This window comes from Solanum stenotomum, chromosome 5, assembly GCF_019186545.1.
Source record: "Solanum stenotomum isolate F172 chromosome 5, ASM1918654v1, whole genome shotgun sequence".
Classification (NCBI taxonomy): domain Eukaryota; kingdom Viridiplantae; phylum Streptophyta; class Magnoliopsida; order Solanales; family Solanaceae; genus Solanum; species Solanum stenotomum.
In genome coordinates, this window is record NC_064286.1 from 51,988,342 (window position 1) to 52,015,450 (window position 27,109).

Below are 27,109 nucleotides of genomic sequence, written 5' to 3' on the forward strand. Positions count from 1 at the left end.
CGAGTTCAAATCAGAAAAAAAAAGTGAATTTCGATTTTTTTTTAGTTGTATAGAAGCAGAGCAATTGTTACATTCTGATCACACAAAATGTGTTACATTGGGAGATCATATCTCCCCTAATGTTGGAGCATCGCCATTAATCATGACGATGCTCCAATATTGAAATCAGAGATCTTTAAACCCGATTGTTTCTTCTACCTCTCCCACGTTGAGATTTTTGGGGACTCGAAGGGCGTTTCAATGGAGCTGGTGATTTTACAGCCACATTGTGTTTTCTTCCTCTACCACGTCTCACATTTCCAGTATTCACCGGTTTAGGTGGTAAAACTGGCGATGTGAGACGTGCATTGGCAGGTAATGCCACAGGCGTTACAGCCACATTACGTTTTCTACCTCTACCACCGTTGTTCACCTGTCTTGGAGGTAAAACTGGTGGTGCAACACCAGGCATATTGTTAACAGGATTCAGAGGATTAACGCCTTTTACGTTCCCAATAGGATCATACGAGCACACAACAATAGCGCCTTTTTGATCATCACAATATACAAACCCACTACATCCCACTTTCGTGGTAGTACGCCATATAACGTTTAAGTAATGCCCGCATTCACATCCAGCTCGTTCAGGCTGGCAATTGCATTGATTCGTCGCATGGTTGAAGAATTGCTTTTCCCCAAACCATTTCTGGACAATGCTAGTTGCTGTGTTCTGCCTGTAGAGTTCCCAGAATATGTTCTCTCCGTAAGGGCTTGTGGAATGGTGCCTGTAATCACACTGCTGCTTGCGCTGGTTCGCCCATGACTGGGAGAACGCAGCTAAGTTGGCGTCCCAATGTAAATGTGGGACGCCAACGCTTGATCTCAAATCATTATGTGATTTGAGGAATTCCTGTTGGACCCAGTCGAATTGGGGGACAGCTGCTTCTGTAGATGAAATGAAAATGGAAAATAGCAGCAAAATTACTGCTGTTGATAAGATTTGGGATTTTGGTGTTAGCATTGACATTGATAATGACAATGCATATAAAAAAATGTTAAATAAATTAATAGAAAAATGGTTTCCCATGGAATTTTGGGTTTCAACTAATTTACATATTTTATTTTTGTTTTTTGAGTTTGATGTTAGTTGTATACGAAAAGAGCAGCGTTAAAAGAGGAGATAAAAGGTATGGCCATGTTCAAATTCATATTCACCTCAAAGACAATTAAAAGGTTCTCTCTCTTAAGTCCAATTTTCTTGTTAATAAAATGATAATTTACTATATCACCTTTGAAGATAATAAATTAAAATTTTGAAAATGATTATAATTAATAACAAAGGGTAAATTAAGAACTAAATGCTAAATTATTTTTTAATTTTTCAAACTAAATAAGTAAAATTGAACGGAGAAAGTATAGTTGATAAATTAACGAATAGTTAAACGCACCTTAAATGAATTGTTGTGTTCACCAAAAACATAAGTCCTTAACGCCCTGGGACAGGAGTAGCAGAAACTCCAGGACAATCCACAACATCTGTCCTTCGGGTGAACACTTATATAGATTACACTAAGCAATTCAACGAGCTCATAACTAAACGTAAACAGAAGCTAAATTCAATTTATGGAGTTGGAATAATGTTTTTGTTAGTTTTTCGAATTAATAAGTTGCCATATGTATGCGTACTAAAACAAATTTGATTCTTAAACTTTGAGGGGTCGTTTGGTAGGCCGCATTAAAATAAATAGTCCATGTATTATGTATGGTATTATTTAGTACTATATTTGGTAGGAAATTGGGTCTATGTATAACTAATCCATGGATTAGTTATACCTCCTACATGGTATTATAGGATGTATTACTAATACATTTCATTTGGAGGTATTAGTATTAAATGAGATATAATGCCATGGGATAAGTCTATTAAAGACAAAAATATCCCTCAAATCATTTTAATTATTTTGTTTATTTTCTTAATTTTATGTTTTATGTTTGTGCTAGTAAATTTATTTAAATAAATTAGTTTACAAATTATTTAGAGAGAGTTGTTTGTTACTAAATAAATCCAATACATTATTANGAGGTATTAGTATTAAATGAGATATAATGCCATGGGATAAGTCTATTAAAGACAAAAATATCCCTCAAATCATTTTAATTATTTTGTTTATTTTCTTAATTTTATGTTTTATGTTTGTGCTAGTAAATTTATTTAAATAAATTAGTTTACAAATTATTTAGAGAGAGTTGTTTGTTACTAAATAAATCCAATACATTATTAATACAATATTTGAAATGTGAGTTGTTTAACATTAACTAATTAAAAAGGTAAATAAGTTTGTGCGGTTTTCTAATTATTTGTATTTTAAACAATTTATAAAATTGAATACATATTAAAATTACAACTTGCAATTTTTATGTCTAAATGTAGATGGTTTATTCAATTTTACTATTGTTTACCGACTTTTCAATTTTAAAAGTTGATAGTTTATCTTCTTTTTTTTAAATTGAAAATTGACATTTTGGAAATGATCAATTTACTAAAATGATAATTATTTATCCTCAAACAATTTAAGTGAAAAAAGGCAAACATGATAACAAAATTGTTCTTCTCATAGCTAGTTAGAAAGCCATAAAAAGAATAATATTGTCCGGCAATTATTTACCTTTACCCAATTGCATAATATTTCAAGGGTATGAATGGAAAGAAATTTTTTTATAAAGTTTTAATTCAAATACAAGATGAGGTGAGAAACAATAAACCAAACACTTGGTAAAAATAATTCATGCATTACTAATCTCTACACTATTAATCCCTAATTACTAATCCCTGCATTATTAATTTTTCTACCAAACAACCCCTGCATACCAACTGCAACTTCTTTTAGGAGCCATAAGTGAAAGCAGTAACATATCCAGTCTTGGATATACAATTTCTTAATAGTTCTTATGTTTCATTTTCCTCGACTCATATACTATACTTTTGAATCTTATAATCTTAAACATCCTATATAAGAAAATTAAATTAAAAGATTAAAAAATTAAACAAAAAAGAGTTTTTTTTTTTAAAATAACAAAAATAAAATAATAGGTCAAACAAATTAAAACGGAGTACATTTTTTTTTCTTTATACACTACCTTTAGTATTAAATAACTACGTAGAGTAGAAGTACTTAAAACTCGGAATTTTAAAGCATCACTAATAAAGTAAATTAAGTAAAATTACAATCAAGATAACATACATTATCCGTCTAGGCATCAATAACAATTTTCCATTTGCATTTTGTCCGAAACAGTAGTTAGACAATCAAGTATCAACTCTAAAATTTAGAAACCCATGATTCCTTGATTTCGATATTACATCAAAGTTCTGTCCACTCATCAGTAAGAAGTATGAAAAACCTTTCCATCCAAGTTGAAACAACACAAGTACAACGACAGAAAGAAAGGCATAAAATCATTGACGATGAGTTTTACTGAAAGCTCAAAGACTAAAAACACAACTAAATTAACATTGCTGTTTACAATAACATAACAAGATAAACAAACAGATAACTAGATGTCTTCGTAATACATTAAACCTACTTCTACATGGCCATCGACTGCAGCCTACAAGATTTACCTGGAGATACTAGGTAGTTGAACAACACCTCCTTAGTGTCAATCTGTCCGAAATGACCCACATCAAAATCTTAAGAAAACTTCGAAAGCTCTTAAACCATTGAACCTTTCATAAGAAAAACAGCAAACCCAAAAAAGAACCAGTTTGAAGGAATGTGGATTTGACGACTTGACCATCATATAACTCCAGCAGTGTGCAAACAAGTTTCACAACCATGAGATGCACTAGCAAGTAGTAAATATATATCGCAACACATATAACTAGTCTTACCTTTCTAACTATGGAGAACCCAACAAGAATATTGAATATAGCAAGGCCAAACCATATGATGCATCAAAGAGAAGTACAGATTTCTTGGATCTTTAAGAGCAAGATAAATGCTTAGATGCTAGAAAACACAAGATGCACTACACTTCCCACTTCAGCTATTAGAGTAATGAAGGGTCAATAAGGTTGAATTAAACAGCCAAATCAATGAAAACCTCTTAACCATGGGGAACATTTAAGTTTTAATATCAAGCAATCTCCAATCTACTCTGAATCACTTGGGTAAGTCAAAACTAAAAATCTAGCACTGGTTGATCCTTGGCATGCAACAGAAGTCTATGTTTTTACTATGTTAAAGGGCAATGCATTACAATATAAACGTGACATATAATGCAGATTAATAACTTAGAGATTGATGATGAAGTCGTCAAATCAAACCCTTCAAGAAGGATACTTTGGTTGTAGTTTCATCATTTTTAATATTGACCATGGGTCATTTCCGGTAGTTTGATGCCAAGGAGGTGGTTGTCAATTATCCTAGTGCTCTCCAGAAACACATAGTACGCTATTTTAGGAAGGCCCGAAAAGCCTTTTGTGCAGTAATTCAAAAGCCAAAATATATATAAACTACAGAAAGGTCAAAAACTTTAGTATCCAAGCCCACAAACCTGCAAGAATTGGAAAGAAGTGGTTAAAAGATGAGGAACTCCAATTCTGCAGTTAACAAGGCCCCTAACCACAACCCAACAACAGTAAACTATACAATCAAGCAAGTCTTACTCGTTAATGAAGTTTGGAATCATTCAGGTTCTCCAGCCTTGTCCACAGCAACAGCTTCCTGAATTAAATATATCCGTAGATTAGGAAAAAGCTATTACACTACATAAAGAAATTAGAGAAAGATCCCTACAGATGATATACACTAGTTGGAAATAAGTTTTTTGTCTTTGTTAGAACGTTAATTGTGAACCTATTGCTTTTGTAGATGTACTTGACCTTATCATAGATCTATATGCCAGTAAAAATATAGAGAATCGTTGTTGTTATTTTTAATATATATATATATATTTTACTTATCTTTCACTTATATTTTTATTTGGTATGATGATGACATGAGTTGTGCTCAAAAGAAGAAACATGGACAGTTGGAGTTCATATAGCTGATCCCAAATTGTTTGGGGGTGAGGCATTGTCGCTTGTAGAGGAAGAAAGAAAGAAAGAACCAAACAAAGAGGGATCCAGAATTTGAAAACAGTGAGTACAGAATCCTGACGGTGATAACCACTCAACAAACAAACAACAAATGTTTAATATCTATGGAAGTATAAAAACAATTACTGAGCCCAAAAGAAAAAACCATTCACTAAATGTCAGTCACTACACTAACGTAATAGTTTTCTTTATAACTATGGTGTCCAGACCACTAGAGTACACTTTGACTAATTCCATGGGATACATGCTACCTCCCACAAGCATACATACCAGGTAACTTTGTCTACCAAGGCTTGGACGGAAGTAGGTCAGGGTTCTCAATCCACTTCATTGACCACAATCATTTAAAATAAGTACCAACTTCACAATTGATCTTGATGTTTCGTCCTTTAAAAATGACCAACCTATATATGACACACTACACAACCACAAACAGGGTACATAAGAACTTCCCATCCAACACAACAAAGATGACAAATAGTGTTGGCTACAGGACTAGACATTGTTGTAATTCCCAAGAATCTTGAGCTCAAACAGCTTACCATACTCCGAAATCAGAGACGAACAGCAACTAACAGAGTAAGGAAACTGAGAATGATTTTGTGGAAACCTGTGTGAGGTATTTTACTACTACTCATTCAGCAGTGGATTTTTAAAGTTAAACTAGAAGACCCATGTTCACAAATATGGGTTTCAATACAAGTGTGCTTGTAGGGACCCAGGGTTTACCAAACCCCAGAAAACGTGAACCCACTTAGGATTGTATCCAAAGATGAAGGGAATGATTTTAAAAATGAAAAGGGGCAGAAGAAGAAATTATAAGGAGTTGAAGGTAAATACTATAAAATCAGCCACCGTTATGAGTTTAAAGAATGAAGAATCAAAAAAAGAAGATCCTTTAGATGCTTCTTTTGTTTGTTGGATCTTCCTTTTATTTTTGACCTCTTGCCTAGTGAAAGTTATGGAAGAGAAGCTAGAATAGTGTTCCTCTTCTTTTCTATTTTAGCATGGCAATCCAAGAGAGAGAAGCGAGGTCAAACTTCTGTTCCTATTCTTTTCTGTCTGAGACCCCCCACCTGACTGCACACTGCATTTTTGTGAGTTGGTGCACCTCTTTCCTTGTATAATCCTTTTCTTGAGCTGTAGAAAATATACAACAGAATAAAGAGAACTGATTGACAGATTGAGAGACTTGTATGGGGTTGTTGAGAGACTTATACAGGATTAGCCATTCAATCTCAGGAGGCCTAAGCAATCGTGCGAAGTGTTGAAGACCAAAATAAATAAAAGTTTTCCTCTTTAATAGCTTAAACTATTAGATGAGGAGGTGACACAAGATCTGCCTCTCAGATCATGAATACCAAGCGAATAATTAAAGTAAATAACATTCAAATGCATAATGATGTCACTTCTCTTTTTTCTTTGGGCCAAACCTTGTGCACTGCTTATAAAACAAAAACAAACCTGCTCAATATTTCCTTTGCCATTTGCTTGTGGTTGTGAACCAGGCTGGGGTTGTGAAAACCTATTATAAAAAAAATAGTACATGACTATCAGAATTAAGTCATAAATCTGACAAACACTCATTTATCCATAGATTCTTACTGATATATGGATGGAAAATATTGTGCAGATTCCAAGGTGTAATAAGAGAAAATGAACAATTTTAACTTTTTACAACCTGAGAGCCCTAGCTTTCCTTTTATCTTCCTCCACTGGATCAGCCTTCCCCGGTGGCGCAAACCTTGTCAACCTAGCCTTCTTCTTCTTAGCCTCCTCATCAGTTGTGTCAGATTTCACAATCCCAAACCTGAGGAGTAACAAAATCTATGAAGAACTCGTAACCAAACAGCAACAAACACAGTGCAGTCCCATAAGCGGGGTCTGTAGAGGGTAGAGTCTTCACGCAAACCTTACCCCTACCTTGAGGAGGTAGAGAGGCCATCTCTGAAAAAACCTTGGCTTGACAAGAACTCCTAACCAATTAAACTAATACATCTCAGATGAAGAAAACAGAAAGAATAGAAACCTCTCGGCCCTAGCCTGCCTCTTATGCTCCTCGGATTTCTTTAAAGCATCTGACCCTTGAACTGGGGACCCAGTGCCAAACCTGTGAAATACAATTTAAAAAACAGTCAAATCACAGTACTCCATAATACTCCCTCCGTCCCTTTTTAGTTGTCCACTTTAGAAATGGCACACAGATTAAGGCAACAATGATTAGCACAGTGAAGTTACAATTTTACCCTTATGACAACTTTTCACTTCAAAATTACAACCACTTATTTGAATTAAAGTGAAATAAATTGGAGGGAAACAACATACACTTTTACAATTTTCAAGAAGTGTAAATAAGGGTATAATAGGAAAAAATTTGTTGTCCTTTCTTGATTTGTCAAAATGGACAACTAAATAGGGACAACCAAAAAAGGAAATATGGACAAGTAAATAGGGACGGAGGGAGTATACAGAAATTAAACCAAAAAGTGCAAAACACATGAATGCTATCAACTTTTTTGTTTTTTCCTGACAGACTAAGAATTGCCATTCACTTGTCTCATAAAAGTACATGTTTGATTGCAGGTGCAACCAGATAGCTACTTAAATCTCATAAAATAGTATACAATAAAAGAACCTCCGTTATTAGTTAAGTGTCTCGACCTCCTAGAATAAAGCTCTAAAACTGTTTAACTGCACATCTTCTCAATTAATCATTAGAATCAGGAAAAAAATTGAGTGAGATTGCCCAGCAATTTTCCTCACAACAACCAGAAATCTATTGTCAAGGCATATAACAACCAATAATGTCCACAACAATTCCTCAAATATGTCCAGTTGAACCTAATGGTACTCCAAAGGAACTACAATAATCGGATCCAAAATCCAGCTAAAAACAATTAAGAATGCTAATTTCCAGCAAAGATCAAATTNAAAAAATTGAGTGAGATTGCCCAGCAATTTTCCTCACAACAACCAGAAATCTATTGTCAAGGCATATAACCACCAATAATGTCCACAACAATTCCTCAAATATGTCCAGTTGAACCTAATGGTACTGCAAAGGAACTACAATAATCGGATCCAAAATCCAGCTAAAAAACAATTAAGAATGCTAATTTCCAGCAAAGATCAATTACATAGCAGTTGTTTCTGGGAACTAATCTCATAAAAAATACTAACAGTTTCTAAAAGTATATAGACAAAAATTATATGTGCTGATACTTGCAACCACAAACACAATTGCATGCAACGATTTGAAATACCTCTCAGCTCGGGAACTTCGCTTCTCTTCTTCGGATAACTGAACAGGCATTCCAAACCGCTCAGCTCGTTTCATCTTCTTCTGAATATCACTACCCTGACAGCTGTCATCTCCTCCCGCCGCCTTGATTTCCTCCTTGGCACCATCGGATGGCGGTGATTTCGGCGAGTCGGGTGAGGAATCGGGAGGAGATGCGCTTTCAGCCGCTGGCTTGGGATCTGACGGCTCATCTAGGGTTTTCATATGGTTTTCTGGATTCTGCTGCGCTGTCGTTGTGGCGGCCATAGCTGAGGATCGAAGAGGGAATTTTGGAAATGGCGATTCCTTCAGTGAAATAAATGCAAACGACGGAATGGAAGCGGCAGCTGCTTTTTCTGGGATTGGAGTTGTGCTTTGTGGCTCGTTTGGTTAGACTTTGGAGGCCGATATTTTCTAATTAAAATTCCCAAAACACCCTTAACTCATCTTTCTCGTGTTGTGTACTTGTGTATTTGTTTCGATTCGATAATTAATCACGTTTTATTATTGTGAAATTTAAAATATTAAATAATTTTCAACACTTGAATGGCAATAGAAAGCTAGATCTTACCTTTTTTTTCAAATCTTTTCAGATATACGGTTTTCACGGAAGATCAAGTTGATGAGTTGTGTGAATAGAAAAAAGTTATAGCTAAACTTTTTTGTTAACTTGAATCTCCTACATCTACTATTAATAATAAGCAGCGATATCAAGACTTCGAATCTTGAATCTCTACCTACTCTATCATGACAAATTGTGTGAACGGTCTCATCAGTTAAAAATTATCTCTACCGTCCAACAATAATTGTCAACTTTATGAAATTAATGAATAATTTTACACAATTTTTAATTTATCCTTATCATTAACTATAATACATTGTATTTATTATAATCAAAAAGTGATATATTAAAACTATTCTTTTACTTTTATAGTTATACAAAATCAACGTGGACAAATATTGTTACACAAAAATACAAATTGTCTTAAACCAAGGTCGAAAAATATAAATGGGATGGAGTAAATGAGTGGACAATTTGGGAATTGTGGTCACTTTCCTATCTAGGAATCGGATAGCAGAAAGTTGTCGCAGCCATTTTCATTGTTGAAGGAAGCAGTAAAATAGCTAAAGAAGAGCCATGAATTTGGCTTCCATAATCCATAACAACTCTACTCAATTGCCTCCAAAGTTCCATAAGATTTCCCCAATCTCTTCGCTATCTACATCCCCAAAATGGGTTCACTTTCAATTAGCTCATCTTCGCTCATGTGTAAATTTGTGTAGATTGGATAATTTGAACCTGAGATGTCGTGGTTCTCGACCCACTTCATTAAGCTGCATGTTTGGTGCTTGTATTTGTATATCTCCAATTCTTCAAGAATATTAGTATCTTTTAACATTGAATATGGTATTAAAGTTTCTTTTTTTTTTGTTTGCAGTTGGGTGTAAATGTAGAGGAAGAAGATATAGTGCGGTGGTTTCCTGCTTGAGAAAATCTGAACAAGGGGAAGAGTTGTCTAATGCTGGTTAGATATTAGAATTCTTATTACTCTACTTGTTTTCATAAGTAATACACTCAAATTTGGCCTCAACTAGCGAGTAAAACTCCAACTTTGAGTCTGCACATCAAGACACCTCACTCTTGTACACTGTGTCAGTTGAACACTCCACAACTTACAAAACGATCACCTAGACACCTCCGAAATTTATGTGTCACGTCAGTGTATGGTTTCCATGAGACACAGTGGGGACCAGTTGGAGTGTTTGTTAGTTGAGACCAAGTTAAAGTATCTAGATGTGCACTCTCAAAGGTTGGAGTGGTTTGGAGTGGTTACTTGCTAGTTGAGGCCAAGTTTGAGTGTGTTTATCTATTAAGCCAAAAATAAATAAACTCAGCTATGGAAAATGAAATGATAAGAATTTGGAAATTCACTATTGTGCTGATAACGTATCATACTCTATGAAGTTCTGTAGATGTGGGATTTCCCAGCATAATAACGTAGTCACGTTCAATTATTTTTGCTTAGGACATGTTGGGTTTCTTTTCCATTGGTCTGAACTTGGAAAATGAAAATATTAGAATAAAAATTGTATCTTCGTTAAAACCAATATATCCAGTACTATTAACCAAAAGTCAGACCAGAAATCTATCTTCGCATAGTTGTGTATGATGATCTCCCTTTGTTTTTCCTTGTTGCTGTACCAAATCATGTCGTACAAGTGGAAATAAAATGTTACTGCATACATTCCCGGATTCATGAAATATTGCCTCACACTTCTTTTCTAGTAGTTTACATTTAGCATCTAATGCAATAGCATATTAGTTGCCAATGTTATGTACTCTCTTTCATAATGTTTTTAACTATGTCACATCTTTAGCTCTATAAGAACATCAGTTGTTAAAACTAATATGACCATCCTTGCTTCCATATGATTGANCCCCCCCCCCCCCCCCCAACCCACCCACCATTCTGTAAAGTCACCATTTAATTACCAGAGTAATGGANCATTTAGCATCTAATGCAATAGCATATTAGTTGCCAATGTTATGTACTCTCTTTCATAATGTTTTTAACTATGTCACATCTTTAGCTCTATAAGAACATCAGTTGTTAAAACTAATATGACCATCCTTGCTTCCATATGATTGATTTATATGTCAAACATACCCCCCCCCCTCCCCCAACCCACCCACCATTCTGTAAAGAAGATAAATGGGGAACTTAGTTCAAGTTTCTGTCACCATTTAATTACCAGAGTAATGGATTCACCTGCAAGCTCTTTTGAAGGTTGTTATCCATTATAATCTTCCCCACCATATCATTTTAATTTGATCTCCACTGGTTAATTTACCAAAATGGCTTCAACTTACTATCCAGCTAACATGAAAACTAAAGAAAAGGAGATAAATGATATCCATCACTTCATCAGTCTTGGGAATTTCTGTTAACATATTCTAAGGTAATTGGTTGTCAGTCCTTTTTCTGTTAGAATGTAATGTGTTTGGCCAAAAATAATTTGCAGAGGAGACTAAGTCATCACAGTCACATAATGGCACTAACGATACTAAGATGTCTCATAATACATTTGCTGTTTATGAAGCAGAAGAGAGAACTCAAGGGTCTGGAACTTATGTGTCTTCTGTCAGGACAGTAGCCTTGTGTGTAAGTAATCCTTGCTATGGTCTTAACAGCGTTTATTGTTTGTTAGACTGATCTAGAGCATTCTAAATTGAAGGAACTATAGTGATGGATTTATATAGGTGTTTTCAGCAGTGGCATTTGGTGTTGGCGTGGGGCTCACGGATGGAGTTAGCAAGTCATCTGAATTTTTCGCTGGGTAAAGAGTCAATTACTTTTCTCAGCATATTGATGATTTAAGCCTATAAATTTTGGAAATACTTGAAGTTCTTTGTTGTTTTAAGATGATAGAACCTCTGTTATTGATTGCGACTGCGGAGTGTGGAGTACTTCGAAATTATTCGTAATGCTAAAACGATAACAAGAATATAAAGCTATTTAGAATTGCCACTATATAATATCTCTGTGATTCAAGTGAGAAGAACTCTGGGAAAAAAATATGTGAAGTAGAGAAAAGGAGAAATAGTTGGAGGTGGGGTGAGAAAGAAAGTTCTTACAACTTCTAGTTATACAATGGCTTGATCCTTCGCATATCTTTACTGTATTTTTATTAAGCAATGTGGTAGTCACCAGGTAGAATAGTAATTTCACAATGTGTTTCAGTGAGAGAGACTATGTATCAGGGCTTATCCTAAGTAATGGAAGTAGGCCAAAGATTCTGTAATTCAAAGTCAAAGATCTCATGTCTAGGTTATCAAGCAGAGAAATGGTTATACTGATTTGATACACACATTCAGGGGTGTGGCCTCTGTGAAGAGTTGATAGGGGTCAGCCTAGAACAATGTTCTATCTTGGAGTTATTAACTGCGCCAGGTGAATACTTTACATGTTTGATTGGGAAAGAGTTTGTGGTCAGGAGTGAGGATCTCTGAAGTTTCCATTCAACCAATTCACAAAATAAGCCATGAATGTACCCTTTATCACATAAGTGCAAGATGTTGCATAGATGCTATTGGGCTGGCCATGAAAGTTTGATTGTTTACAGAGATGTTCCCACCGATGATAAACATGAAATTTGCTCCATTGTAAAAACTTAAAGCCTGCTTTCTTTTGACATCTTTCTGTAAATAGTGAGCAAGCACTTTCTTGATGCTGCTTATGACGAGCAATAAAATTCTCATTTTGCCCTTAGAGTTGTAAATGTTTTAGTGCTGGATTGCACTGAGGATTGAGTAGTTTGATTTTTCTTTATTACTCAATTTTAGACATTGCGCTGCCTTCCTAGGTCTTCAAATTTTGTTCCTATCAAGTTCCAGGGCTTTCTGGGCTTGACTGCTTCGGGATTTACTGGTTTTAAGTTTAATTAATACATTTTCAGGTATCTGCTGGAGCAGAGTTTGTCAGTGGATAATTTATTTGTATTCGTTCTGATATTCAAATATTTCAAAGTACCACTTATGTATCAGGTGCGGTGCTAATCTTTCTGCACTTACTGTTCGTACTCGCAACGTTTGTGTTCGTTCTGGCCCTACTTTTACTTTATTTAAACTGGACAGTGTTTGTATTTGTCAATTAAGAGACCATGTTCATGATGCAAATGTGCGTATTGGGTCTACAGAACCGGGTGCTCTCGTATGGAATTGCTGGTGCCATAATCTTCAGGTTGTCTATCATACTGCTAGGAACAGCAACCCTGCAGGTTGGCTGCTAATTTCATTGCAAACATGTAATTACATAAACATGCAGAAGTTCCAACGTCCAAGTATATCCCCCTACCCAGAGAAGTACACATTATTCAGAGTTATTCACATTTATCATTTTATGTCATTTCAGAGATTTGAGGCAGTTAACTTACTGTTGGCGGGGATTCTTCTATACTCGTCATTCAAGGTGAATTCTCTTTTATCTACATTCATGTGAATTAGAATACCATCTTTGAGCTTCTTTTTGCTGATGCAATGTTTTTAAGAAGATAAACTTGTGTTACATGATCCTTAATTTGCCTTGATGTAGCCATGTTGAACAATTGTGACATGAGTGTGGATACTTTGTATTAATTCTTCACATTAAAAAATAGCAAAGTACTTGTACCTTATGCTTGTACATACATATGCGGGATACTTACACATACACGTACCTGGTACTTAAATATATCTGTAGTGGATACATGTTCTTAGTTGAGTCCATGTAACATATATAATTTTTTAAAGCCTATGTAACATAGATAAGAACAAGATTGCCCCAAAAAATTCTGATACATGCACATATACCTGTGGCCATCATTCATGGGAGGTAGAAACAAGGGTGGGAGTTAGGAGTGGCAATTAGATACTTAATTTTCACGATCATCACTTTGAGGCCTCAAAGAGTCTTCTCTCTGTTCATAACTGTGTTGCTCTAGTAATGCTTATGATGATTATTTCTGCAACTGCTATTTCTTGTTTAAATAAATTTTCTAAGGATCCTATGTAAGAACACGATGACCACCAAATTACTTGGATTAGCATATTTGTTGTTCTGAGAGTTGCAACGTTTTTATTTTAGTGCTGTTGCAAAAAATTTATAGGCAAAACTACTTAAATTTGTTGATTTGACTATATAATCACTTTGAGGATGTCATATCAACTCTCAGTTGTATCATCTGGCAGAAGTAACTAAAAGTACATTGAGTGCAGTAAAAAGGTAGAAGCGAGAGATTAAATCCTTGCTTCTCAATGACTCAACTAGGATAACTTAGTTGTTTTATTCTTTGTAGAACCTATATAGACAGAATCCTCTCTTGCCATCACTGACTCCAACCTCTGAGTATGCCTTCTATTTCAAAAAGGAAAAAGAAAACAAGAAACTTAGTGAGATGCTATATGGTCTCATAATTGAGAAAATATAGATGACACTTGAGCCAAGAAGATCTGAAGGTACAGACCATTACGTGTTTGGTACAACTTATTACATCATTCCTCTAGTTTCTACTCTTTAAAGATGTTATCTATTTCTAGTGGGAGTTGGTTGCATATCACCATGAAACTTCACAGACATTGTTAGTGCTTTCTTTTTGTTGAAAGAGGGTAAATCATCATGAAGTACATGTCAAGAATGAACTTATAAATAGTGCACTAGATAATTTGCTAATCATATGATGTAAATCTTACCCCTCCCTTCAAAAGTAGAGAAGAGAATGGACAGAATATCAAGAGAATTTTGGTGGAAAGGCAATAAGGAAAAGAATATTTGCCATGTAGTTAATTGGAGGCTGTTAGAATAGGAATAGGTTTATACAATNCCCTTCAAAAGTAGAGAAGAGAATGGACAGAATATCAAGAGAATTTTGGTGGAAAGGCAATAAGGAAAAGAATATTTGCCATCTAGTTAATTGGAGGCCTACGTGGTAAAGCCCCGAGTAATTGTCTGTGAAAGTATACTTTGGAAGGAAAACTACTGTGGAAACAGGTTAGCAGTGCAAGGTGTGGACCTAAGGGCTGTTGGTCAGCTGACATGTCATACGCTCCTGTGGGATTAGTCTCTGTAAGAATGTAAGGTTTTATGAAATGATTTTGTTGCATACAGCTACTTCTTGGTAATGGACAGAAATTCTAGCAAGATACCTGGAGTCGCCATACTCCTGTGGACGAGCAGTTCCTATACTTGTACAGTTTGGTAGTCAACCCTGATGCATTAGTTGCACAATGCCAGGGAAGCCAATTTTAGAGAAATTTTGAGGACTGAAAGTAGGTCTCTGAATTTCTGAGAATACTAGAAGATGCTAATATATCAGGAGGAAACATGCAGTGAGGTGGAGACATTAGAGAGATGGAAAGTACTGCCAGGTATGGTTATGAAATTTTAACCACAGATTAAAATGGTCCACCGCAGTGACCTTGGAATATAATCTGAAAAGGCAATGCAACTCCCTAGGTGGCCAATTTTTTCTGGATTGGTGTGCATGAAGCTTGTCTAACTCAATCAAGTTTACGAAGTAGGGATTTCATAATGTGTAATAGATGCCTCATATGTGAAGGAAGTGAAGTAGAGATACATCACTTGTTCATACACTGCAGCCTTTAAAGCATGTTTTCAGTGTGTACAATTTAAACTGGGTATTCTGTTAGACATTGAAGGAACTGCTGTAAGGCTGGACTTGAAAGGAGATGGGAAGAGAGAACAGGAAGATATGGTTTGCTATCCCAGCCTGCATGTTTTGGGTAATTTGACAAGACTAGAAGACATTTTGAAGGTTTAGCCAATCCGATGTAACAAATTAGATATACATGCAAATTTTTTTGGTGTAGAATGACAGATATTTGATGTTAACATGCTACTTAAGTTCCTGAGCTCCCTAGACATTAAGGAGGGAGCCTGGGTTTTGACTTGTACATATTTTTATATTTTTTGAGAATGGTAAAGTGTTTTTGACTTGTACATATTAACACCCTCTTGGTGCTTTTAGTGAAATAAAAGTTTGACTACTTGCTTAAAAAGAAGAAAAATGCAGAGCCATCTCTCCTACCGCTGCAAATCTAGTAATCAGCGTTAACATTTTCTCTATGAGGGATTGTCTATTATGCCATGTTTTCGAGTAATTTTCTAGAAGGGAATACCAAAAATATAAGCATTTAAGAGATATCACTTCAAGTCATGCAATCAATGCTGCCAGAATTTTGAATTTTACCAATCAAGCCTAAAAGTATGTTGAAAAGAGACTGCTAGATACTCATTGGAGTTCCCCTGGATGTAAAAGTATATCTTGGTTTAGTACATTGACTCTTCTTTTTCATGTCATGTGAAAATGGGCTCTAGTATACAGGCTTAGCATTAAGGCCCTCACCTGTTCCGAACTGTTGTAAGCTAACTAGAAGAGCACCCAGGGGATACCTAAATGGGCTCATATATTACTCTCTGATCGATATTGTTGTCCCAAAAACATTTTGCAATTTAATTCATGATACCTATTTTTTTTTATCTCATCATAGTTGTTCACTGGAGAAGAAGAAGATGCTGATCTATCTGACAATTTCATTGTGAAGACCTGCCAGAAATTCATTCCCATCACATGTAAAAATTTCTGTTGTCTTTTCATAATTAGGTGCAATATTTGGTTTCTAGTTGGTCTTATATGTTCTCCTGCAAATGATTGCTGTTTGATTTTTTTCTTATGTTGGTACTAATTTGGTATTGGTTGTTCCGGAATAGTTGAAGTGATCAAAGTCCAACTACAATGACAACTGCTAGTTTGATTTATTCTTGTGATACGTTTTTCTAACTTTGCTTCCTATGCTGATTTCTCAATCCTAGCTTGTAGTGGAGAGCTTCGTGTAAAGTTTACAGAAAAATCATTAAGTTGTGCAATGCTACAAACATGGGAATTTAAGAAAGGAGTCCCTTTCTCTTCTTTCTTTTTTTGCTGCCTCTTCTGAAGGATGTGCAATGTGATTCTGTATAGCTGCATAATGCGATTATTTACTTAATATTTTTGGAGACATACTTTGTGAAGTAAGTTATGCTCCAATNAAGACCTGCCAGAAATTCATTCCCATCACATGTAAAAATTTCTGTTGTCTTTTCATAATTAGGTGCAATATTTGGTTTCTAGTTGGTCTTATATGTTCTCCTGCAAATGATTGCTGTTTGATTTTTTTCTTATGTTGGTACTAATTTGGTATTGGTTGTTCTGGAATAGTTGAAGTGATCAAGTCCAACTACAATGACAACTGCTAGTTTGATTTATTCTTGTGATACGTTTTTCTAACTTTGCTTCCTATGCTGATTTCTCAATCCTAGCTTGTAGTTGAGAGCTTCATGTAAAGTTTACAGAAAAATCATTAAGTTGTGCAATGCTACAAACATGGGAATTTTAGAAAGGAGTCCCTTTCTCTTCTTTCTTTTTTTGCTGCCTCTTCTGAAGGAAGTGCAATGTGATTCTGTATAGCTGCATAATGCGATTATTTACTTACTATTTTCGGAGACATACTTTGTGAAGTAAGTTATGCTCCAATTTTTTAGTATTTGATAGTACTCTTCCCTTCTAGGTTCCCATCAAAGTGGGGTTTGATACATTTATTTCTTTTTGAAAATAAAACTTAGGTGTTTATATATATGATATACTCCATGTTGTATACTTCTTCATTCAAAAAAATGGAAAAAACATTCTTTATCAACGATAACGTTATTGGACTTTACAGAATAGAGGATCATTTTTTTAGAACTTGCTATTTCCAATAAAAAAAAAAGAGTATCATTTTCTCTGGGGGCATTAAAGGAGTGACGGCAAGACAATTAGGGCCTATGTCCTCTTGAAAGACTAGAAATCACTTATAGAACAAAGATATGGTTTGGTAATACGACAAGAAAGAAATGCTGGAGTTTTTGAAGGCAAGAAGGGTAATATAATTAATCTTAAGCTCAAGTGTATATCTTTACGTAATTTTTGGTGCAACAAAGCTATGGCACATGTGTTAGAGCCGGATGTGATAGTTGACTTTCTTAGTTCTTTTATGGACATTGTAAATTCTCTTTTGGATGTACTCTTGGCCCAGCATACCCTTATCGCTGGTCTGTGCTACATCAATAATATTCTCGTGATAACCTATTTTTGAAAGAAGGTACACTTTGAGCATATGATGAAAAAGTGCATACAATTCGCCCTCATGCTATTAATCTGTTGGGTATCACCAAAACTCATGGTTCTGTGTAACTAAAACTCCATATGTAGAAAATACTCCCTTTCCTTGCTTCATATTTGCTTTGATTTTGCAAGATTATTTGGAGTGCAAGAGTGGGCGGGAACCATGAATTAGGTTATGTTTTTCCTGTCAGAGACGAATGTTCTTCTAGTTCCGTGATGTTATTCGAGCTACTCTTTAGTTCATATGAATTATGATACATGAGTAGGATCCAGGAACAAGTTTCCTTAGGATGATGAAGCTCTGGTCCTTGTACATAAATTTAACCTTTCAGCTTTCGAAATATATGGTGATTTTTCAAACTTTTCTTGGTGTTGCAGCTGAATATGATGGTGACAGGTTCATAACTTTGCAGGATGGTGTACGGAAAGTAAGTCAACAGGGAGTTATTTTAGCAGTTGAAATTTATATTTGTCCTAGCATGTCACCTCAATAATATTCATGCATATATCAATTTATACTTTCAAATTTCTGGCTTAACGAAATCCGGCATCTTTTGACCATCTATACAAACAAAAGCCTGTGTACTTGTTATATACTTTTCTAGAATATTTTTTATATTGATTGTTCTGATTTTTAACAGCCTTAAACATTTTGGGCAGGCTACCCCTTTACTTCTGACAGTAGCGGTTATTGAACTCAGTGATATTGCATTCGCTGTGAGTTTTCTGTTCATGCTGGATTTGACATATCTTAAGGGCTAACATACCTGTTTGTTTCCGTCCTAACAACAATGTTGTGTTCTTCTCAGGTTGATTCTATACCAGCAGTTTTTGGTGTCACAAGAGATCCTTTCATAGTTTTCACATCCAATCTCTTTGCAATTTTAGGTAAAGCCTGTGTTCTTTACTTTGCTTCTTATTTTAAGTTTTTAACCACAAGAGCTATAAAAAAAGCCAATTACTAATTGAAATGTGATTTCTTGTACCAAATTCGAGTTGGTTTAAACTAGTGATATTTGGCATATGTCGTTGACATTCTTTTCATCAATTCATATATATTGAGGACTCGTGTGCATGGAGTTAGTTGTTCACGAAAAAAATCTGTCTTGTTTTTACTCATTCTGATTTCGCGAAGAAGTAGATTTTTACTTATTACCCTTCTGCAAAATATCTTTTTCTTCCCTATAAACTAGGTGACCAACCTAGCTCTTCTTATGCAGGATTGAGGTCATTGTACACACTCATTTCTGAAAGTATGGGGGAGTTGGAATATCTACAGGTGAGTATTGACTTGCTTTTATCAGTCTTTGCTTGCTGTATTACAACAGCCATTCACTCAATCGTCCCAAGTCAGTCATAATTGCTCAAGTTAGAGCTCTCGTTCTACAGACAAAAGCATTAGAATATTTAAATAGAACTAATCAAACTAGCGGCAAGTCTGTTAGTGACTGTTCCTTAAAGTTCACTTCACTTTCATGGATGATAATTTTTAACTAAGATCCAATTTCTATTCAGCCTTCCATTGGTGTTGTCCTGGGATTCATTGGATTCAAAATGATCCTAGACTTTTTCGGTAAGTTTCTGCAAACATCAGGTGAGCTTTTTCATCTTATAATTGAAATCCCAGGGAAGTGTCTTAACTGATATCAAAATTCACGCAGGATACCATGTTTCCACAGAGGCGTCTCTTGGTGTTGTAGCGACATGTCTAAGCACTGGAGTCTTGCTGAGTCTTGTAAAGAAATCTGATCAATGAGTTGGGATGCTATCAAGATCATGTTCTTTAGGAGGATAGAGGAGATATCTATGATGTTCCTTTTTTTTTCTTCTCATCGTCGTTGTCTTGAACTTGCTCTGTCAAATGTACTTTATTCAATTGATATGACAATGACAAAATTAACAATCTTTTAGCATGTTTCTTTTTGTAATAATTTGATTTCTTAATGCAACTCAGGTTGGGATGAATTATTACAACGATTATCTTCTCCATGGACAACACGTAAATCTTCTCTTTTTTCTCTACAATATGGGGAGTCAACAAGTCATTTTAATGAGACTCCTTATATCAAATTGAACAGTAAACCAACATTAAAAGAAGAAGAAAACAAAATGTTCTTCTAGTAGCATTCAAGAGTCATATATGCTAGCTTGTAGTATTACAATTTTATGAGTTCTCCTCGAAAATGTCATTTCAACTTATATAGCTGCAGGAAATAAACACAATCACGCGATTGTACATCATAATGAGCTATTCTAATACATACTTGCACTCGTAAACACAAGGCATGTCTGTACAACAAAAATACCGGACCAGGATTTGGAGGTTTACCAAAGAATGACCAAAACCACAAATCGGACAAACATAAATCACCTATTGATGCAATAATTAACAGGAACTAGCAGCTTCAACTGAGAAAGAACAAGGGAGGACCTCATAGTTGGTCTGACTTCTGAGGGAAAAAATATTTGTTGCGCCAATATAGTTCAGATGATTGAACCTGCACTCTAGGTGCCACTGATTGTGGTTTGTTATCTGTACTTTCAACTTAGCTGATATTCAAGAGGTTCCAGCCTTGGCTCCCCCTTTTTGGATGATCTTGTTTTGTTCCAATCACCCATCTAGTTCATAGCTCCATTTTAACCCTTTTGCAGCTTGTCACCATCGTTTCATTCTAGGTGAAGTAGCAGGTCCTGGCTGTGAAGTTTGGATGCCCCCTCGGGTTTCATGGTCAAACTTTTGTGAAGCAAGGTAAGTTAAAGCCGTGACAACATCTGCTATGACTGGACGCATGTTAGGTTGCTCCTGAACACACATTGCTGCAACTGCTAGAGCTTGGTACATGCCCCTTACTGGATAATGGCCTTGTAGCATTGGATCAGCCATCTGTGAGAACTTCCTCCGATCTTTGAACAATGGTCTTGCCTGATATACAGAGCACAACTATATAATTAGAAACTTGGTTCTCTTTATGGCTGCCTAACAGAAAAGAACAATCTACAACCCCACCCCCCACACACATATAATGACCCAAGAAAAGTGTAACCAAAGAGGATGTAAACTCTATAAATCTCTCCTTCGCTCCATTTGACACACAATAGAGGATCAAGATTTTCCCTAAACATCACATAAACGAGACCTTGAAAGGAAACTTCCAACACTGAATGTTCCACTACCTTCCACCAGCTTTAAACAGAGATCAACAGCACGTCAACATCAACTGAAATGCCTAACCTTGCCCCTACCCCCCAATGGCGTAGATACATTGCTTCAAGTGGTGTCATCTGACACTGTTTCATTGAACAGCACGTCAACATCAACTGGTTTACCCAGCCTTAAGAATCAGTGTTTTAAAAAACTATGTTGGGACTCGCCTAGGGGATCGCCCTAGGGCAGGGCTCTAGCAAAACGCCCGAGACTCAAGTGTGGGGCTTAGTTCTGTTAGACTTACGCCCCAAGCGCCCGACTATACGCCTCAATCACACTCAAGGCCCAACCCTCGAGGCTCGCCTAACAAATCTTACACAAATTATGTGTTAAAATCTTTAGTAAACATTGTTGACCCTCATAATTCTTGAATAATTGTATGAAATTTTACCTTTTCACTTAACATTGGTCTTCATTGTTTTGTCATGTCTCAAAATTATTATATTTTATTTAGCTGTTTGAAAGTAATTTTATTTTTATTCATGATGGAGTGATGTTTTTATTATAATACTAGTAAGGTTATTAATTATTTTCTTTTAGAGGGTAAATTTTATAGTATGATAAAAATTATTTTTGAGAAATAATGATTCATTATTATTAGAAGGTTAAGACATTAGATTATTTATACTTGTATAATCATGTTAGAACTTTTATTTTCTATTAGTTTATTTAATCATATTTGTAATTATTTCAAACTATTGATTTATTTTTATAATTTTGTGTAATTATATTATTATACTATATTATAAATTAAAAATTTAAAGATCCATAGGGCTTAAGCCCCACGTCTCGAGGCTTACGCCTCGCCTCACGCCCCCGCCTTTTAAAACACTGTGAAGAATAATAGTATATTTGTTATTTCATTCAAGAAAAAAAAATCCTCTAGATCTTCCACAAAGGATTCTAAAGTCATTCAAACGCATTTACTTCCAGATAGTGCACTAGATTTTTCAAACCATATAAATCAGCAATTACCAGTTTTTTTACTCATTCATTGTACTCATCTTATGGATTGCAGGTAACTGTAGCGACATTTTATAACTGTCCGATAATACTTTTTTCCCTTCTAGAGTTGAACAACTATAGAGATCATAATACATCAAAGAAACAACAGGCCACCACAGATAAAAGAGTTACCAAAAAGCTGTATGATAAGAAAATCTTACCCATATAACCAGATTGAAATCTCCTCCAGTTTTTGAACTTTCAATTGCTTTCCTGCCTGTAATGATCTCCAGGAGGACTACCCCAAAGCTGTAAACATCCGACTTCAAAGTCAATTGTCCCGTCATGGCATACTCTGGTGCACAGTACCCATAAGTACCCATAACTCTTGTAGAAACATGGGTGTTATCTCCTACAGGCCCCAATTTGGCCAAGCCGAAGTCAGAGAGCTTCGCGTGATAACCCTCACCAAGTAAAATGTTGGAGCATTTTAAATCACGGTATATTACAGGGGGACTTGCACTGTGTAGATATTCCAACCCTTTTGCTGCTCCGGCAGCAATTTTCATTCTTGTGTTCCAATCTAGCCGTTCCTTACCTGGAGTAGGATCTGCAGAGCAATACTTCAATTCCAAATTTAATCCGACTTCAAAATAAAATGAAAAAGAAAGTCTACCTAAGAAAGATTACCATGAAGATGGTCCTCCAATGACCCTAATGGCATGTATTCGTAGACCAGAAGTCTCTGATCTCCATCAGCACAATAGCCAATTAGATTTACAAGGTTAGGATGGTGTAACAGACTTAACATCAGCACTTCAACAAGAAATTCCCTGTTGCCTTGCAATCCATTACGATCAAGTTGCTTGATGGCGACGACCTGCACCATTTAAAGTAAACAAAAGATGTTAAACTTCAGCTCCAGCTAACAGCTTAGAAGTGAGAAGCAAACCATCAAGCATGGTGCCAACACTAGAAGAAAATGTAAATGACTTTATCAGTTATACCTTTGCCTATTTCAACTCGAACCCCACATATATGTGAGAAAAGGGGAATTGAGCCCAATTAGCTCAACAAATATGGTAAAAAGCGTAATAGAAACCAAAGTATCCATGAAATGCACATCACCACTGGTTAGAAAGAAGAAAAGTATTTTCCTGATTTGAGTAAGGCCTAGCCTCACTTTGCAGATGCTAAAGAAAAAAAGTGAAATTTACGTTTCAGATTTCTCATGTAACTAAAAACTCAAGTGACCCAATGTTCCATTTTTTGCCAATTGACAGACTGGAAAGAAGTCCCAAGTGTTCACCCTCTGCAAATGAGCCAACTGAAGATAACATAGCTATGCTCATCCGAAAAGGATAAAAGTCTGTGGCCGTGGCTCAGTAAGAATCAAGAAGAAAAATCAGTAAAATACTCTGAAGATTTACACAACAACATTATTCAGTAGGGAGTGCAACAGAATCTAGTAGATTAGAGGCAAACCAAACCATTGATTTCTTTGTTACGTCCCATTATTAGAAAAAAGCAAAAAGACTTCATGAGAATTGACCTGATTGGACTCGATCAACCCTTTGTAAACTCTACCAAAGCCTCCTTCTCCAAGAAGATAATCACCTCGGAAATTTTTTGTTGCAGCTGCTAAATCACGAAATATAAAAGTCTTGGCTGCAATTTGGTTGGACCCTGCATCCTTATCAACTTCCTTTGAGCGTAATGAATTCTTTGATTTCAACTTATCTGAAGACAAGAACATAAAATAGAAAAGTAAGCAAAAGCATGGCACTGAAGTGAGGCAACGAGTGTTCAGAAATAAGAAGGATGATTGACAAGAGGGAAAATGACATCTAAACTTTTTTAATTGGTTCAACTTAGGGATGGGGGAAGTTGTTTGAAGTTTGAACTATGAAGTGTCATTAACTATGAAAGATTGCTTAAAATTTGAACTATCAAACTTCACTACCTGATGTTGGTTACATTAGAATTTTTAATATGGCATAAGCTACCAAAAACAGCAACACTTGACAACAACAACAGCAACACTTGACAAGCTTATGAATAATGGTACCAATAATTTATCTATGACAACCATTGTTCTTCAAAATTTTAGTAATGCACGATACAGGTTGTCACCTGATACGCAGATAACTAGTTAACTGATATGATATGCTGAGATAAAACAGTTAAAAATTCCAAAAATCTATATATTGTGAAATGGAGAAGCTGCAAATCTTTGGAGGTCAAAGTGTTTTGTCCTCTTCTTATTTTGTCTTGGTGCTGGTGTTGGTAGGGGGAACCATCTTGCCTCGTCTGCAGAAGTGGAAGATTGGAACCAGACTTGAGGCTACCAAACTCCTCTAACATTTCATCACATCATGTTACAAGGACCTTCCTTCTGGTTCTATGAGGCCTTCATACAAAATGACATAAAGTAATGATATCATTTGCCACTTAACTTGTTAGTAGATACTAATTGAAGGCACTAGTTCTCCGATTCTAAAGTACTACCATTCCGCAAATTAACCATAATTTGTCCCAAAATTCTAAATTTCCAATTGCAAATAATTCCTCGACGACTATGACCAAAACCTTTTCTTTTAAAATGACAGCAGTGCTAAGCCAGCTTATGCACACCACTCAATTATTACTTTGGATGCCTGCATTCCTCCATTAGACGATATCGGTCAATGACTCTTCCCACCAAGGCATAGTCAGATAGGAAAAGATCACCCAACATTTCATTTTCTTCTGTGATGGAACTCTGATCTCCCAGAATTCTCATTCCAGCTTCACCCCCTTGGATCCAACTACAACCTAGACTAAATTAACCAGAGGGAGCAGGTCATCGCGGCACTTCCATAACATACTACCACAACAATCAAGTAGCATAACATTTAAATTTTAAGACAGTGATTATGATATCAAGATCCAGGTCAAAGTACATCAATGGTAAACAGTTGAATATCCAAGAATCAGAAGTAAAAACCCAAAACAACCAAAACTCACAAAAATTGGACAAACATAAAGTAACCCCATTTCACCAAATCAAATAATCCGTTGACTATATACACAAAGATTACAACTTCACAACTTGAATATCCAAGAATTGGAAGTAACAACCCAAAACAACCAAAACCCACAAAAATTAAACAAACATAAAGCAACCCCATTTCACCAAATCAAACAATCAGTTGACTATATGCACAAAAATTACAACTTTACAACTTGAATATCCAAGAATCAGAAGTAAAAACCCAAAACAACCAAAACACACAAACATTAAACACACATGAAGCAACCCCATTTCACCAAATCAAACAATCAGTTGACTATATACACAAAGATTTCAACTTTTCAGCTTGAATATCCAAGAATCAGAAGTAAAAACCCAAAAACAACCAAACTCCATCAAAACTAGACAAATATAAAGCAACCCCATTTCACCAAATCAAACAATCAGTTGACTATATACACCAAGATTACAACTTTACAACTTGAATATCCAAGAATAAGAACTAAAAACCCAAAACAACCAAAACACACAAAAATTAAACAAACATAAAGCAACCCCATTTCACCAAATCAAACAATCAGTTGACTATATACACAAAGATTACAACTTTACAACTTGAATATCGAAGAATCAGAAGTAAAAACCCAAAACAACCAAAACCCACAAAAATTATACAAACATAAAGCAACCCCATTTCACCAAATCAAACAATCAGTCGACTATATACACAAAAATTACAAGTTTACAACTTGAATATCCAAGAATAGGAAGTAAAAACCCAAAACAATCAAAACACACAAAAATTAAACAAACATGAAGCAACCCCATTTCACCAAATCAAACAATCAGTTGACTATATGCACAAAGATTTCAACTTTACAGCTTGAATATCCAAGAATCAGAAGTGAAAACCCAAAACAACCAAACCCCACCAAAACTAGACAAATATAGAGCAACCCCATTTCACCAAATCAAACAATCAGTTGACTATACACACAAAGATTACAAATTTACAGCTTGAATATCCAAGAATCAGAAGTAAAAACCCAAAACAACCAAAACACACAAAAATTAAACAAACATAAAGCAACCCCATTTCACCAAATCAAACAATCAGCTGACTGTATACACAAAAATTACAACTTTACAACTTGAATATCCAAGAATCAGAAGTAAAAACCCAAAACAACCAAACCCCACAAAAACTAAACAAAGATAAAGCAACCCCATTTCACCAAATCAAACAATCAGTTGATTATATACACAAAAATCACAACTTGTGCAGATTGATAAATACCAGTAGAGTGCCGGCCGGAATCGACTGAATTTTTCTTCTTTGAGGTCTGTTTGGATGGTCCAGAACAAGGAAACCAACCCATTTTCTTCTCCTTTACAACTTGAGAGAGGCGAAGTTTTTGCACAGCTGATTAGCTGTCTAGAAAAGTGAAGACGGAGGATTAAACCTTTTCGTGGCTCTTTCTTCTTCTTTTTTTTACCCTTTTTATTACAATAATTGTCGAAATTTTGTAATTTTTTGTTTTAAGGAAGAGTAAAGAATTAATATGACTTCACTTTTAAAGTTGGTTGACTTGGTCAATTCAGACAAAAACCTTTTTTTTTGTTTTTTTTTTTTTAATAAAAAAATTATTTGAGTAACCTACTGCATCTTCTCCAAACATTGATTTTGATTTGAAATTAAGCCGCCCATTAATTAAAAAATAATATTTGAACAATTATAAGGACTTAAACATGTGAAGTGCTTCATTATTTTTATTTTTTTAATAGAATTCAATTAACTTTTGACATAGATGTAAAGTAATATTCTTTACTCATCATAGACATAATTACCTTTTCATTTGCATCATTCAAGTTCAAAGAAAAAAAATT

General features: G+C 35.3%; 4 protein-coding genes across 5 annotated transcripts; 1 reads left to right on the forward strand and 3 right to left on the reverse strand.

Moving 5' to 3' along the window:
* Positions 1 to 160: 160 nt before the first annotated feature.
* LOC125865509 (pathogenesis-related protein PRB1-2-like) lies at positions 161 to 1,027 on the reverse strand. Its single transcript, XM_049545704.1, has one exon. The coding sequence runs from the start codon at positions 1,004 to 1,006 to the stop codon at positions 176 to 178; it is 831 nt and encodes a 276-aa protein (XP_049401661.1). The 5' UTR covers positions 1,007 to 1,027; the 3' UTR covers positions 161 to 175.
* A 2,423-nt stretch (positions 1,028 to 3,450) lies between these two features.
* Positions 3,451 to 8,718, reverse strand: LOC125865447 (protein MODIFIER OF SNC1 11-like). Its single transcript, XM_049545645.1, has 6 exons — positions 8,344 to 8,718; positions 7,110 to 7,190; positions 6,762 to 6,890; positions 6,545 to 6,605; positions 4,649 to 4,706; positions 3,451 to 4,536 (listed from the first exon to the last, which is right to left on the reverse strand). Exons 1-5 carry the CDS (start codon positions 8,625 to 8,627, stop codon positions 4,668 to 4,670), a joined length of 594 nt encoding a protein of 197 aa, XP_049401602.1. The 5' UTR covers positions 8,628 to 8,718; the 3' UTR covers positions 3,451 to 4,536; positions 4,649 to 4,667.
* A 674-nt stretch (positions 8,719 to 9,392) lies between these two features.
* On the forward strand, positions 9,393 to 20,030 carry LOC125864435 (thylakoid membrane protein TERC, chloroplastic). Of its 2 annotated transcripts, none has more exons than XM_049544440.1 (14): positions 9,393 to 9,718; positions 9,800 to 9,886; positions 11,466 to 11,524; positions 11,623 to 11,699; positions 12,819 to 12,906; positions 13,059 to 13,139; positions 13,274 to 13,330; positions 16,408 to 16,489; positions 18,438 to 18,487; positions 18,720 to 18,776; positions 18,869 to 18,947; positions 19,280 to 19,338; positions 19,575 to 19,632; positions 19,721 to 20,030. In XM_049544440.1, the coding sequence occupies exons 1-14, from the start codon at positions 9,499 to 9,501 to the stop codon at positions 19,813 to 19,815; spliced, it is 1,149 nt and encodes a 382-aa protein (XP_049400397.1). In that variant the 5' UTR covers positions 9,393 to 9,498; the 3' UTR covers positions 19,816 to 20,030. The 2 variants fall into 2 exon arrangements, with proteins under 2 accessions (XP_049400397.1, XP_049400398.1); XM_049544441.1 differs by having other exon boundaries at positions 9,393 to 9,706.
* Positions 20,031 to 20,147: 117 nt separating this feature from the next.
* Positions 20,148 to 26,730, reverse strand: LOC125864436 (probable serine/threonine-protein kinase PBL7). The gene is made up of 5 exons (XM_049544442.1): positions 26,520 to 26,730; positions 23,762 to 23,949; positions 22,900 to 23,089; positions 22,431 to 22,819; positions 20,148 to 20,982 (listed from the first exon to the last, which is right to left on the reverse strand). The coding sequence occupies exons 1-5, from the start codon at positions 26,599 to 26,601 to the stop codon at positions 20,716 to 20,718; spliced, it is 1,116 nt and encodes a 371-aa protein (XP_049400399.1). The 5' UTR covers positions 26,602 to 26,730; the 3' UTR covers positions 20,148 to 20,715.
* Positions 26,731 to 27,109: the final 379 nt, after the last annotated feature.

Coding starts and splice junctions, on each gene's coding strand:
- LOC125865509 (XM_049545704.1), bottom strand. CDS start 1,006: ATGTCAATGCTAACACCAAAATCCCAAATCTTATCAACAGCAGTAATT.
- LOC125865447 (XM_049545645.1), bottom strand. CDS start 8,627: ATGGCCGCCACAACGACAGCGCAGCAGAATCCAGAAAACCATATGAAA. Junction 6,891..7,109: donor AGGCAGGCTAGGGCCGAGAG/GTTTCTATTCTT, acceptor GTTACTCCTCAG/GTTTGGGATTGTGAAATCTG. Junction 6,606..6,761: donor AGGAAAGCTAGGGCTCTCAG/GTTGTAAAAAGT, acceptor TTTTTATAATAG/GTTTTCACAACCCCAGCCTG.
- LOC125864435 (XM_049544440.1), top strand. CDS start 9,499: ATGAATTTGGCTTCCATAATCCATAACAACTCTACTCAATTGCCTCCA. Junction 9,719..9,799: donor CATGTTTGGTGCTTGTATTT/GTATATCTCCAA, acceptor TTTTGTTTGCAG/TTGGGTGTAAATGTAGAGGA. Junction 9,887..11,465: donor GGAAGAGTTGTCTAATGCTG/GTTAGATATTAG, acceptor TTTATGAAGCAG/AAGAGAGAACTCAAGGGTCT.
- LOC125864436 (XM_049544442.1), bottom strand. CDS start 26,601: ATGGGTTGGTTTCCTTGTTCTGGACCATCCAAACAGACCTCAAAGAAG. Junction 23,090..23,761: donor GGTTGATCGAGTCCAATCAG/GTCAATTCTCAT, acceptor TAAATGGTGCAG/GTCGTCGCCATCAAGCAACT. Junction 22,820..22,899: donor ATTGGAGGACCATCTTCATG/GTAATCTTTCTT, acceptor ATTGCTCTGCAG/ATCCTACTCCAGGTAAGGAA.